The following is a 14,053-nucleotide window of genomic DNA, read 5'->3' as shown; positions in this document are numbered from 1 at the left end:
TTTGAAGCTAGAGGTTCAACATCTAATCCTCAATTTTCCTTTCAGTAGGTCATCACTCTTTGGCTCTCATGCTGATGGTGAAATGTCCAGGATGAAGACCGAACTGGACACTGAAGCCGGTTGGGATCGAGAAGAGGAAGGATTTCAGGCCACGCTACCGTCCACACGATTGACGCCAATACCAACAGAGGGTTCAAACCCCTCAGTGGTCCTCCCAGCAACATCAGGGAAGATCAGTCCAACCAGTGGGAACTCCAGTCAGTCTACACCTGCTGCCAAGCCACAACAGAAGCAGTAAGTGCTTGCTACCCCTAACTCTGTTACCCACTCCGGTGGAGGAAAGTGTCCGTTTCAATCTGCAAGAGTGGACCAAAATCACACTAGACAAGTGGATGCTCAATATTGTGAAGAATGGGTACTTTATCAGGTTCAAGTCCCTTCCACCTTTTATTCCTTCTCAAAAAACTGTCATCCATCGCATACATCTTCTGAGAGAAGAGGTATCCACTCTACCCCTAAAGGAGGCCATCGAGGAGGTTCCATGGCACCAACGTCGACAGGGGATCTACTCCTGATATTTTTTGGTCCCAAAGAAAGATCCAAACAAGGAGTTCAGGCCTATACTGGCTCTCAGGCTTCTCAACAAATTCCTTCTGAGAGAGAGGTTCAGAATGTTGGCATTACAACAAATTATCCCGCACTTACATCAAGGGGACTGGATGTGTTCTATAGATCATCACAATGCCTATTTCCACATCCCAATCTGTCAAAAGCATCTGAAGTTTCTAAGATTTCACATTCAGTCAGACCACTTCCTGTTCACAGTCCTGACTTTCAGACTGAAGTCGGCTCCTAGCACTTTCCCAAGGTGTATGGCAGTAGTAGCTGCATTTTGAGGAGGAAACAAAGCTTTGTCTACCTTACCTAGACGACTGGCTTCTCAAAAGTGCGTCTCTAACTCTTCTGCAACAACACCTCGCTTACTGCTTTCAGCAACTGCATCAGCTGGGTCTGCAATTTAAAAAAATCCATCCTCAATCCAACACAGAGGATACATAACCTGGGCACGACTCTGGACACGGTAAACTCAAGAGCGTATCCTTCGGAGGAGAGACAATCATCCATTCCCTGCAAGTGTCAGACCCTCTTGGAGAGACCTCATCCCACGGCCCAACAGGTTTCATCTCAACTGGGGTCGATGGCCTCCTGCATTTTTCTGGTCCCAAATGCCAGACTTCACATGAGACCTCTGCAGCAAACTCTGCATGCTCAATGGTCTCAGATCTCCAATCGCTGGGAAGATACTGTAACCATACCTCTATCTGTCCGGCTCTCCATCAGTTGGTGGATGCAGCGGTCTCATATCCTGATAGGAACCCCTTTCACGAGGAGCTTCCCAAACAGACTCTGCTAACAGAGGCCTCCCTTCAGGGATGGGGCACTCACATGGGGTCCCTGCAGATACAAGGACTGTGGTCAGACCGAGAACAGCTATACCACATAAACATGCTGGAGCTCAAGACATTTTTTCCTTCCATCAAATCGACTGCTCTGCTTGTTCAGACGGACAATAAAACAACGATGTATTACCTGAACAAGCAGGGGGGCACAGGTCCAGACCCCTTTCTCTAGGACTGCAAGCGATTTGGAAGTGGCTTCTAGCACAAGATATGAAGATCTCCGCAGTTCACCTACCAGGCATCCTCAACGTCCAAGCGGACGGCCTAAGCAGGCATTTCGCAGTAGCGCAAGACATCTTTCGTATCTGGGGAATATCAGACATAGATCTCTTTGCGGACACAGAAAACGCATAATGCCTCGTCTTTGCCTCCAGATTCTCACAACCAGGCTCCAAGGGTAATGCTCTGCTGATAGACTGGTCAGAGACATTACTCTACGCCTTTCCACCAGTCCCCCTCATTCCTCTGGTGATCAGGAAACTGTACGAATCCAAGATCAAGATGATCCTGGTTGCGCCAGACTGGCTTCGCCAATTGTAGTACCCAGACCTTCTTCATCTGTCCAAAGTACCACACAGGAGGTTACCATGTCATTTGGATCTGGTGACCAGGGCGAGCGTCAAGGTGGTCCATCCTAACCTGCCGTCCCTGAGGTTTGCAGCATGGCTCCTGAGTTCATCCAATATGGACATTTAAGTCTCTCTCAAGACTGCATGCAGATCTTGAAGGAGGCATGGAGACTTTCTATTAATTAATTAATTTATTTATTTTTGTGATTTGTACAGCGCGAACAAATGCCCGTAGGCGTCTCGGCGCTAGAAACTGTGCATGTATTCCCGAAGGCTGAGCCAGTAACTACTCTTGATCAAACAGCCAGGCCTTTATTTTCCTGTGGAAATGCATCAAGGACGGGCTGTCTTTGATAGATGCTGGCAGGGAATTCCATAATCTGGGAGCTGCCACTAGGAAGCGTCTATTGCCCCAGTTGACTGTTTTTGTTCGCGGTATATGCAGGAGTTTAAGGTTGTTGGATCGGAGCGATCTTGTGGAGGACTGGAACCTGAGTTGGGATTTCAGGAAGTGCGGACCATAGTTGTGCAATGCTTTGTAGAGTATGCACAGCGCTTTAAACTTGATCCTGTTCCGAATCTTGAGCCAATGCAGGTCCCTTATTGTCTCAGAGATTGGTGAGAACTTCGGGGTTCCAGACAGGAGACGGGCTGCAGCATTCTGGATGGTCTGCAATTTGTTGGTCACTCTTGCTTGGGTGTTGATGAATAAGCCGTTACAGTAGTCAAGAGATGACAACACGAGGGCACTTACCAGCGTCTTACCTGCCGTAGTTGGTAGGAACGGCATGCTTTTCTTGATCAGCCTGAGTTTATGGTGGGCGGTTGCTGCTAGTTTATTGAGTGGGCCATGAAATTTAGTTTATCGTCAAAAGTCACCCCATGATTTCTGACGGTTGGGACTGGTGTAGGTGGAGTTCCGTGCGTAGGGGGCCACCAGATAGTTGACCATTCGGGGGAAAGATTTCCAAATATGACGACTTCAGTTTAGCTTTAGGCAGTTGGAGGCCATCCACTCTCCAATCGCCCGCATGCCCTCTTGGAAGTTTTCTGCTACCTTTTCTCCATTCCCGTTGATGGCCAACACAAGCTGCGTGTCATCTGCATATGAGGTAAGACTCATCCAATGGGCCTTGATGACAGAAGCAAGGTCCGACTCATAGATATTGAATAGTGTCGGTCTGAGTGATGAGCCTTGGGGAACCCCACACGGTAGTGACAGCTTGTGTGATTGAAAGGGCCCCAATGTGACCACCTGAGATCTCCCCGCCAGGAAGGAGGAAAGCAGATTTTTAGCCATGTGGCTAAGCATAAGACTTTCTACAAGAAAGTCTTATGCTTTTAAATGGAAGCGTTTTTACATGTGGTGTACTACCGAGGGTCGTGACACTATTAGAGTTCAGGAGCAGGTACTGTTACCATATTTACTGTATTTGGCCAAAGCAGGTTTGCAATATTCCTCCATAAAGGTTCATCTGGCAGCGATAACAGCATATAGAAAGTCCCCCACTCAGGCTTCTTTCTTTCAGATTCCAGTTGTTAAGGACTTCCTGGAGGGTCTAAAAAAGGTCTACCCACCAGTTAGGTCTCCATCTCCGTCCTGGGAGCATAATGTGGTCCTCTCCAAGTTAATGGGTCCCCCCTTCGAGCCTATCCACAAAGCCTCCCTGCAACAACTTGTGGCGATCAAATCCTATTGTAGGGTGAGCGATATACAAGCCTAGTGCTCTTCAGAGCCTTCTTGTTTTTCATGCAAACACCCGAGGTTCCTTCCTAAGTTGGTACGGAGTTTCACATCCAACAGACAATCACTCTCCCTACTTTCTTTGTGAACCCTGTCACTACTGTTTTGCACTCTATAGATCTAAAATGAGTGTTAACATTTTATCGGGATAAAACAAAGAGTGTACGAAAGGCGGACAGGTTGTTTGTTAATTATGGTCCATTGTACACTGGTTTTCAGGCCTCTAAAGGGTCCATTGCTAGATGGATAGTGTCATGTATCATGTTCTCCTATCAGCTGGCACACAAACAGCTCCTGGGCAAGCAAGAGCTCATTCTACAAGGGGAAAAGCCACTACTGTAGCGATGCTTAGTAATGTACCTATTCAGGAAATATGTAAAGCAGCCGCATGGCGTTCGGTGCACACTTTCTCACGCCATTATTGCCTTGATTCTTATTATTGCCTTGATTCTGACACTCGAGCAGATGTTAGGTTTGGACAAGCATCCTTGAGAAACTTGTTTGGGTAATATATGTTTTGTTAACAGGTTATGATATGCTGGTATTCGTCTGTAGGGTATGAGTATGGGATTGCTACTCTATTCAGTGCTTATGACTATTGATGAGTATCCCCTGGAAGAGAAGGATACGTTACTTACCTGTAATCTTAGTTCCTTTCCAGAGGTATACTCCTCAAAGTCATAAGCAACCCTCCATCCTCCCCGGACGAATACCATGGCCATATATATGTATCTGTTACCCATGCTGTGATTACACTGTTATACGCTGTCCAAAAGAACTGACCTGTCACCTGTGGTACATGATGGGAGCCTGCGGGTTCCTGGAAGTCTTAAAGGCACAGTGCCATTTTTTTCAACTGTTCTATCTGCATCCTCTCTAGGCTAATCTACCTCTATAATCTTGCCTTTTTACCTTTTAAAGTAAAGGCTGTGTTTTTCAAAGCAAACTGAAAGCAGTTTTCTTTATGCTTATCATGAAAATATCAAGGTGTATGTTTCTTTATTATTTCAAATGTAAACGTTTTACAATGCAATTGTGGCAGTTTTGAGCCTAGTAATGTTTTTAGGCTGCATATATATATCTGTGCATATTACTTCCATACATGGGTGGGTGTGTGTGTGTGTGCGTGTGTTTGTGTGTATATATATATATATATATATATATATATATATATATATATATATTACCTACTGGCGGTCGCAATCACAATCTGAGTTCTGTTTGTAGGACTTTACGGTGCTGCGTGGTCTGGTCCTGTCCGTTGAGAAGGAGAAACCTTATTGCATCAGGTTACCCTTTGAAAGTGGTGGGGCGTGTGAAGTGCCCACCACTTCCCAAAAGATAAATTAACCCCCCACCCCTCCAAACCCAAAGTTACCCACCCCTCCCTCCAAAAGCCCAAAATAAAATTCCCCCTCTCTCCGAAGGCCCAAATAAAACATAATACTAACTACTAAATAAAACACAAGCACTACAGTTACATGCATTACACATTTCAAATAAAATAAAATTCTACTTGACCATGGTCTGCCCTTCTGCTGTGTTTTTCCCCTTCTCCGATGCTTGAAGAGCTTCCCTAACCATTTCAGACGCTGCACTCATGTTGATAACCAGCATGAGAGAAGTGTATGGAATGGGCTGGCTGGACGCTCCTTCAGGCCCTGGAGGCCTATGCTTGGTCTCCACCCAGCTGTCTTACAATAGCTGAGTGGAGACCTTCAAAGTGCGACTGTCAGAACAGTCGGCCAAAGTGACATGAACACTTTGGAGCGTCCATTCAGCCTCTTCAGTCCTCCTCTGCTGCCAATCTGCAGCAGAGGACACACCCAGCATATCTTTAGCTCGGGGCTGGTGCTGCTGCAGTGCACACTGCGCCTGTAAAAAAGAAAATGGTAATTGGCCGATGCCTCACTGCCTCCTCAGAAGGTCGGTCTGTCGTTAGCTGACAGTAGGAAGGGCTGAAAAGGAAGCTATTTCCTTCAAAATAAAAGTGAAATGCGCCAATCGGCTTATTTCATATCTCAGCCCTCGAGCACCAATTTGAATGGGGAAGGTATCATTTGAAAGGGGGGTATCATCTTTCCAAAGATCTCTTTCAAGTGGATCACTACTTGGGGGTAGCTGAAGGAGGACGATCTCCAAGCAGGGATCAACCCACTAGACACAAGGGATGACTGTTGTGGGAGGAAGTGTCTGCCCCTATGCCCCCCCCGCCCCCCACCCGCCCTGGGCCCCATGTTCACCCCAGTCTGCCCCTGTGTGAGGCAGAAAGCTCACTAGACACCAGGGTTTCGTTTAGGCACATTTGTTTTGGTGGAGGGGGTGGGTTGGGGGGGGGGGGGTAGCGGCACTCCTGGGCATGGGCCTGTGCTTCCTCCACCCCAGCAGGGGCCACACTATTTTTTCTGACCACCCCTCGAGTGGGGGGGATAGGGGGGGTAAAGGCATGGATGGGGATATTCATCTGCAATCTGCACCCTCTCAGAAACCTCTATGGAGACTTCAATTGACCTTGGTTAAAACCGCCTCTGTCAAGACACTAGGCCCAACCACACAAATGGGGCAGCAATTTTATCGGGACAAGTGGGGTATCGCTAGGTGGTAGGCGTTTTGTGGATTCCTGCTGATTCTGGACGTTTTCAGTACAGAAATGTAAGGAAAATGTTTGATTTTATCCAAAGGTTGAGGTTTGAAGGCTTTTGTGAGTAGGAAATCCTAGTGGGATCCATACAAAGTACAGCACTTGGAATCCCCGGGCGTCTAATTTAAAAAATAAAGTATGGGGTTGGGAGGTTTCCATCGGTGACAGCCCAGCACAGCCCCAAATACAGCAGCTACCACTATTGCTGATCTCTCTTAGTCTCGCTTTGGCCCTTTTATATGGTGGTCTGTTGTCCCATCCGCACAAGGGTGGTGCAAAATTTGTGGATCCCCACACACAGCTGTGTGAGTAGAATGTATTTTTAATCATAGATTAAGGTTTGCAAGGGCTTCCGAGTAAGAAAACCTAGTGAGAGCTGCACAAGTTAACCCACCCTAGATGCCCCTAAGTGTCTAGTTAACAAATATTTGCAAGTTTGCTAGGTTTTCCTAGGTGCCCGCTGAGCTAGTGCCCAAAATGTACAGCTAACCACATTGCAATGAAGTGGGCAGTTTTCAACGGAAAAATGTGATGTGTACATGTTGCGTTTTGGGGCCTTTACTGTGGAGGTCACTAGTCCTCACCACAGAAGTGAAGTACCATTTTTATCAGGAGACTTGAGGGAATTTTTGGTGGTACGACAGTTATGGCTCCCAACAAATTCCAGAAACTTCTACGTCAGAAATGTGATGAAAATATATTTGTTGCCAAAGTTTGAGGTTTGGAAGGGCTTTTGGGTAAAGTTACCTAGTGAAAGCACCACAAGTCACCCTCCCTGGAATCCCTTCTGTGTCTATTTTCTCAGAAATGTACAGGTTTGCTAGCCGGCTGAACTAGCACACAAAATCCACAGCTACAAACTTGAAAAAGGTGGAAAAATTAGATGTGCCCAAGTTGGATTTTGGACCCTTTCCTGTTGCAGGTACTAGGCCTACCCACATGTTAGACCTGGCATCATTGGCGGGGGACTCCCCTCCTCTGTTCGTTTCCTATCTTTTATGTTGGCTGGATTTAGATACTCTGGGCGCTGTGCCACTGCTAAGCCGTGCCACAGCGCGAATGCTCCCTGTGTAAAGATGACTGTATGAATTAAGATAACCATAATGCCTAGGTCTGTGTAGCTGGTTCTAATAGAGTTATCCTCCATTTCACTGTTTACTATTGTTAAGTTATCCGTTCTCATAGGCCACAATAGGCAGGCTGAGGATTACTTTCCCTAATCCTATCTGACCCCAGGAACTTGATAGGAAAATCAAATTTGATATGTTTAAGCTCAGGACATTGAGCTACACTATTTAGTAAGGACCCTTTATATATATATTCCATGATCAAAAATGCCTCTTCTGGAAACGCAGTATTTGCTTGCCTAAGCTTTCCTGTAGGCTTTGCTAGTATGTGTATTGGCCGTTTGCTTTTGAAGCAGCCGAGCCAGCTGGGTCAGACCTGGCAGGGGATAGAGATTAGCATTCAGCGCGTGGGGAGGGATGACTCTTTGATCTGAGGAGTGCGTCCCTGACCAGGTGAATGATGGCTCCACCTCCCACTGGGCGTCTAAAATCAGACCCCCTCATTCTGAAAGGGCAGGATGTCGCCTCGTAAACCAAGTGCTCCCCGACCTCATCAAACTGGTTCTGGCTGGATTGAGCGATTTGTCACTTTAGAGAACAAAGACTTTTTAGGTAAAATAAACGCTGCGCTGGAACTTTGTTCAGGTGTGTTCCTTCTGGATGTCAAGACAAAACTCTGTCCGAGTGAACAGAGGAAAGGACTTTGAAACTTTCACCAAGCTTGCCGAAGAAACTACCTGAGGGCCTGAACCGAGAGTGCCTCCTGCTGAAGTCTCAGGGACATTAGACTTCACCCTGTCAGCCGTCGGAATCCCTGTGTGAGGAAATCTACTTGCAGGTGAGGCCTCAGATGAGTAATCCGGAGCCTCTAGTTCTACTGTGAGGAGCACGGACTGGTAACCCTTGTTAACGCTGCGTGTGGGCCGCTGTAGCTAAGAGAGATCTGCCGCCGCTGAGAGCTTACCTTAATTTGAACCTTCAGAGCCTTCGCTGAATCTGTGTGAGCCGCTGCAGCTAAGAGAGAGTTGCCGCCGGTGAGAGTTCGCCTTGAATTGAACCTTCGGAACCTTCCCTTAATCTTTGTGGGCCGCTGTAGCTAAGAGGGAGCTGTAGCCGCTGAGAGCCCGCCTGGATTTGAACCTTCGGAACCTTTGCTGAATCTTTGTGGGCCGCTGCAGCTAAGAGAGAGGTGTAGCCGCTAAGTGCCCACCGTTGTGCGAGCCTGGTCGAGACCATCCTTTGTCCTGTGGGCCGCTGCAGCTAAGAGAGAGCTGCTGCCGCTGAGTGCCCGCACCTATGCCAACTGTGCATCATCGTGATTTGTCCTGTGGATCGCCGCAGCTAAGAGAAAGCTGTTGCTGCTGAGTCCCGCACCTTTGCAACATCGTGATTTGTCCTGTGGGCCGTCGCATCTAAGAGAGAGCTGCTGCCGCTGAGTGCCTGCACCTTTGCCAACTTTGCATCATAGTGATTTGTCCTGAGGGCCGCCGCAGCTAAAAGAGAGCTGCTGCCGCTGAGTGCCCGCACCTTTGCTAGCTTTGCATCATCGTGATTTGTCGGGTTGGCCGCCGCAGCCAAGAGAGCTGCTGCCGCTGAGTGCCGCACCTGTGACAACATTGCATCATCGTGAATTGTCCTGTGAGCCGCCACAGCTAAGCGAGAGATGCTGCTGCTGAGAGGCTGCATCTTGTTCACCATTGTCGCACAGCGTCGCTATTGTCTCATGGACCGCCGCAGCTAAGGGAGAGCTGCTGCCGCTGTGAGCCCACCACGGAGCCGCACGACGAACGTCATCACCATCACCAGCCCAGGCCGCCGCAGCCACGTGCTGCTGCCGCTGCGAGCCTGCCTGTCCTCGAATGCCCGAATCATTGTGGGTGTACGCTGCGGACATCTGCAACCAAGACTTGTGGTTGCTGGGAGTCCGCTTGTCACCGCTTCCGCTTCTTCGAGAAGCTACATGCTGAGACCCCTTCCAAAGCAGGTATCTGGTGCGCAACGGGTCACGTAGGCCCCGGCCTTTAACTCAGTCGGGGCCACGTTCTGGTGAACACGTTATTGCAGTTTTAAGTCACTCCTGATTTACGCGTGTGTTTGCTTGTTAAAAAGCTTTGAGAGTCTTTGGGTGAACTTTAGATAAAGATACTATTTTTCTATACCTACTTGAGTGGTGACGCTACTGCCTTATTTTGCATGGTCATAAATGCTTCACCCACTGCTCGTGCTACGTTACCACAATGTTTAGCAGGGGTTATCAAAAGGGGTAGACCACTTGCCCTGACTTAAGAAGAAGGGTCCCTATTTGGACATTGGTGTCAGCCATTGCCAACTAGAGACCCCCCCATTTCTAACACCAAACAAGTAAGATACCATTTTCATCGGCAGACATATGGCAGCATAGGATATTAGAAGATTTGTTATTACTAGTTGGATTGCCCTTCATTTGTTCCTTCCTAATGGAAGCCGGTTTGCAAGAAGAAAGACAGGCCCTCTGAATCACATGATGGTATGGTCACTCCCACATTCAGAGATGTACAAATAACCACGGCTCCTAAACTCCATATCTGGTGCCTATTTCAGAAATACACAACTTTCCTTGATACCCATGTTTTAATCTACATATTTGACCATAGGAATTTGCTTAATACTCGGTGCACAATGAGAAACATGGTACGGTGGTGCTCAGCTGTTGCCTCTAGGGTTCTTGGACCACCTACAAACCCTCGTAACCATAAGAGTCTAGCGGATATAATGGTATATTGCTTTTGTAATTCTGCAATCGTGACGGGAAATTACCGATGAAAACGTCACAAATGGCGATTTTTCCCTACTCATTATCCCCATTTTATTTTCGACAAATGTTGGGGGAAAACCTTGAGGGTTCTACACAAACGATCCCTTACTGAATTCAGAATTGTGTCCATCTTTCAGAAATCTTTACTTCCTAGGATCACCTGTGCCTTTGCACCAGTTTCAACCACCAACTGAGAGTAGATTGAAAGCTCAAAAATAAAGAAAAATGGGCTACCTCTTTGAACAATGGAAAAACTGATAATTTTTATTTTATTCAGCTCTGCATGTTCCTAAAAGCTGGGAAGATGGTGACTTTAGCACCGAAAACCTTTGTTGATGCCATTTCTTTTTTCTTTTTTTTTTAGAAAAAACGACACTTTTTGCAGAGCACTTTTTTCCTAACAAAATAAAAATAAAAAAGAAATGCAGCTATATTTTGGCTATTTTCCCGGTTCTCCAAAATGTTGGGAGAAAAGGACACAAATTTGGCATGGGTATCTAATGTGTAATGGGGGCCCATGTGCAAAGTACCCAAAATAACCAAAAAAAGGGCTCAGGACTGGGGTGAGAAATCTTCCTCAGTTAAGGGGCTTAGGTTAGAGGGACCTGAGGACTAACGTTGCTACTGTAATTAACTTTTTTCTACTTGTGATAAGTTTCACAAAGTCAGTTTGACTATCATGTGATGAGAGATTTACTTCTGCCTCACCCTAAATAGCTTAATTTCATAAGTTTGTACTTTTGATACTCTGGTCTTTGTTAGCAATAGCCCTGAAGCACTTTCAAATAAATAATTATTCTTGTTTTTCTTGCTACAGTGGTGGAATTGTAACAACTCTGACTATTCAGCAGATAATGAAGATATGAATTCAAACAAGCTGCAGGATCCTGACAGCAAAGGTAGAGTTAAGACATTTTTATTCAGTTTACACTTCTCCTCTTATTCCCTTTCTTCATATGCTTAGGAAGCCACACTACTTTGCCATATTAGAGTCACAATTAAGTAAAGTCACGAGTTATGCGCATTCCTGCCCCTGATGCATCACTCCTCTGTTCCAGTTCTGCCCATTTAGACCAATTGAAAATATTGCACAGTCCTGTCAACACCAGAAGTATAGTTTAGTTTTATCTATTAACGAACCAGAGTACCTATCATTTTTTGGATTTCACAAGCTGTCTTTTCTATTACAATCACAATCCCTTTTAATATCTAAGCTAATTTCTTCTATATGTCATGAAGGGATTTAAAGTGCAGCTTAATGCCCACAGACCTGCTACCTGAAAACACATCCTCTTGACACCAGGCAGGGATCTCCAACCTTTTCTGTACTGAAAGCTACTTATGTTCAATGAAACCCATTGAGAGCTACTAATATTATTAGTGTTGTATAATCTCCATTTTGTTTTATTTGTAAAGGAATTCAGCCAAGCAAAAGCTTTCTAATTTAATAAGGTGAGTGGCACACCGGTGAGCTACTCCGAGGTAGCCAGAGAGCTACAGTAGCTCATGAGCTACTGGTTTAAGACCCTTGCACCTTTAAAATCACAAAATCTAGGTGTGGCCAAGATTGGCAGCGAGGTAGGACATGTCTCGCTGTCTCTCCTGCCCGCCGCAGGCCTATACTGTGTCCCGGGCCGAGTTGGAGCTGCTGATCTAGTTAGCACAAGCTGGCTTTGCCTGGGAGCATTGAGTGACTGGTGAGATCATGCATAAAGACCCCAGGGGACGCGATCTTGTCCTCTGGGCGGCAGCAGGGCTGAGGATCGGAGGGAGGCCTGTGCCCGGGCCATGCCTGATGACAGCGGAGGTTTGGCCTGAGATCGAGGAGGATAGGGGCTAGCCGGCTCCACCAGCTACAGAGGTCGGAGTATGTGCCCGACTGGGCGAATGCTGAGGTTAGAGTGGCTCTGGCTTCGGGAGGTAGAAGAGGGAGGCATGGGCTTCCTGTGATTGCAGCGTCGCCGCTTTCCACTACAGAGAGGGCCCCTGGAGGGGAACGCAAGAGGGCCCTCCCATTCAGAGTTCCCCAGGTGGATCGGCCAGGTTCAGAGGAAGCACAGGGGTGACTTGCAGCAGTGGACCACCCGAGAGACAATGCCTGGATTTTTCAGTGAGCAGCCCGATCTTCACTGTGAGCAGCTGACATGAAGACTGTGCTGGCTAGACCGCACTCCTGTGCAGGAGAGCAGCCTGCACAGGGGTGCGGTTGGGCGGCGGGTCGGTACTACCAGGGAGGGCACCCCGGTAAAGCCTGCACACAGCAATAGCAGCCAACAGAGGAGGTAGTTGAAGGGCCGGGCTGAGTGGATATCTGCCCTGTCTCCACTCTTTCTTGTTGGGTGGAATAGCCTCGGCCTGAGAGTGAGTAAAGCCTAGGACACAAGGGAGGGCCCGTAGAAAGCTGGCGACGGACCCCCCCCTTGTGAGCCTCATAGTCCAGGTAATTGTGGGCGGGTAGCCCCGGCACATGGAGGCGGCCCCCTGCGAGAGGCATGTGGCGACATCCACAGCACCAGCAGATATTCTGTAATGGCAACGGGGGGGCCCGGAAGGGAAAAGAAAAGGGGCCCCTCTAGTTGATCACGCCACCCGGGCCTGCACGTACTGGCACCAAGGATTTAGAGGAAGCATGGGCGAGGCTCAGGGCAAGTGCAGCAGTGTCCGGTCCGGGTCCTGGGTCCTGAAGAAATAGTAGGGCCACAGGGGAAGAGGAAGCTTAGTCGAACAGACACTCCTTGGCGCGTACGACAACCATGCGGTGCAGTGTAGAACGGGGTCTGCGGAGTTGTGAACTTGAATCCTGCCCCTTAGTGGTGCCGAGGGGCAGATCGGCCTGGGCCTTGTGGGAGCGGTGGCGCGAAGGGAGCCTGGGGCTGCTCTACGACTCTAGATGTGGGGTAAACCGACGCCACTTACCGCTAGGGGCAGAACCTCACCTTCTTTCCTCATGCTGAATAGAAGGGGATGGTGCCACAGACGGTGGCCTAGCTAGCATACTGGGATCCCAGACGCAAGCACCCCTGCATGGATATATCCCCAATGGCGACCAGCCAGGCAGATCGGTCTGGGCCAGGGACACCGCAGACTGCTTGTGAGCCTCATAGTCCAGGCAATTGTGGGCGGGTAGCCCCAGCTCATGGAGGTTGCCCCCTGGGAGAGGCCCGTGTGCAACATCCACAGCACCAGCAGATATTTTGAAATGGCAACGGGGGGCCCGGAAGGGAAAAGAAAAGGGGCCCCTTTAGTTGATCACGCTGCCCGGGCCTGCACGTACTGGCACCAAGGATTGAGAGGAATCAAGGGACGAGGCTCAGGGCAGGTGCAGCAGAGGCCGTTCCGGGTTCTGTGTCCTGAAGAAGTAGCAGGCCCACAGGAGAAGAGGAAGCTTGGTCGAAAAAGACTCTCCATGGCTAGCACGACAACCATGCGGTGCAGTGTAGGCAGTCAGTGGAATTGTGAACTTAAATCCTGCCCCTTAGTGGTACCGACAGGCAGATCGGCCTGGGCCTTGTGGGGGCTGTGGTGCGACCGAGGATTGCTCTGCAACTCTGAAAGTGGGGTAAATTGATGCCACTTACCTCTTGGGCAGGACCTCAACTGCTTTCCTCACCCTGAATAGAAGGGGATAATGCCACAGACTGCGTCCTAACTAGCATACTGGGATCTCAGACGCAAGCACCCCTGTAGGGATATATCCCCAATGGCAACCAGCCGCCCCAAGAAGGACGGCACCCTTAAAGAAATAATTTCCCGACCAACGACTTGTCCGGTTGGAGAT

General features: G+C 48.3%; 1 protein-coding gene across 7 annotated transcripts in view; it reads left to right on the top strand.

Annotated features, from left to right (window-relative positions):
- C4_1H8orf88 (chromosome 4_1 C8orf88 homolog) overlaps positions 1–14,053 on the top strand; it is a 736,309-nt gene that overhangs the window by 364,507 nt on the left and 357,749 nt on the right. For all 7 annotated transcript variants that reach the window (XM_086967013.1, XM_086967010.1, XM_086967012.1 and 4 more), the window contains exon 5: positions 11,093–11,174. In XM_086967013.1, coding sequence (XP_086823139.1) covers positions 11,093–11,174 — 82 coding nt within the window. The remainder of the gene's footprint in view (positions 1–11,092; positions 11,175–14,053) is intronic.

Source organism: Lissotriton vulgaris, chromosome 4_1 (genome assembly GCF_964263255.1).
Source record: "Lissotriton vulgaris chromosome 4_1, aLisVul1.2, whole genome shotgun sequence".
Classification (NCBI taxonomy): domain Eukaryota; kingdom Metazoa; phylum Chordata; class Amphibia; order Caudata; family Salamandridae; genus Lissotriton; species Lissotriton vulgaris.
Note: the sequence above shows the minus strand (reverse complement) of the source record. Positions and strands in the feature narration are given on the sequence as shown.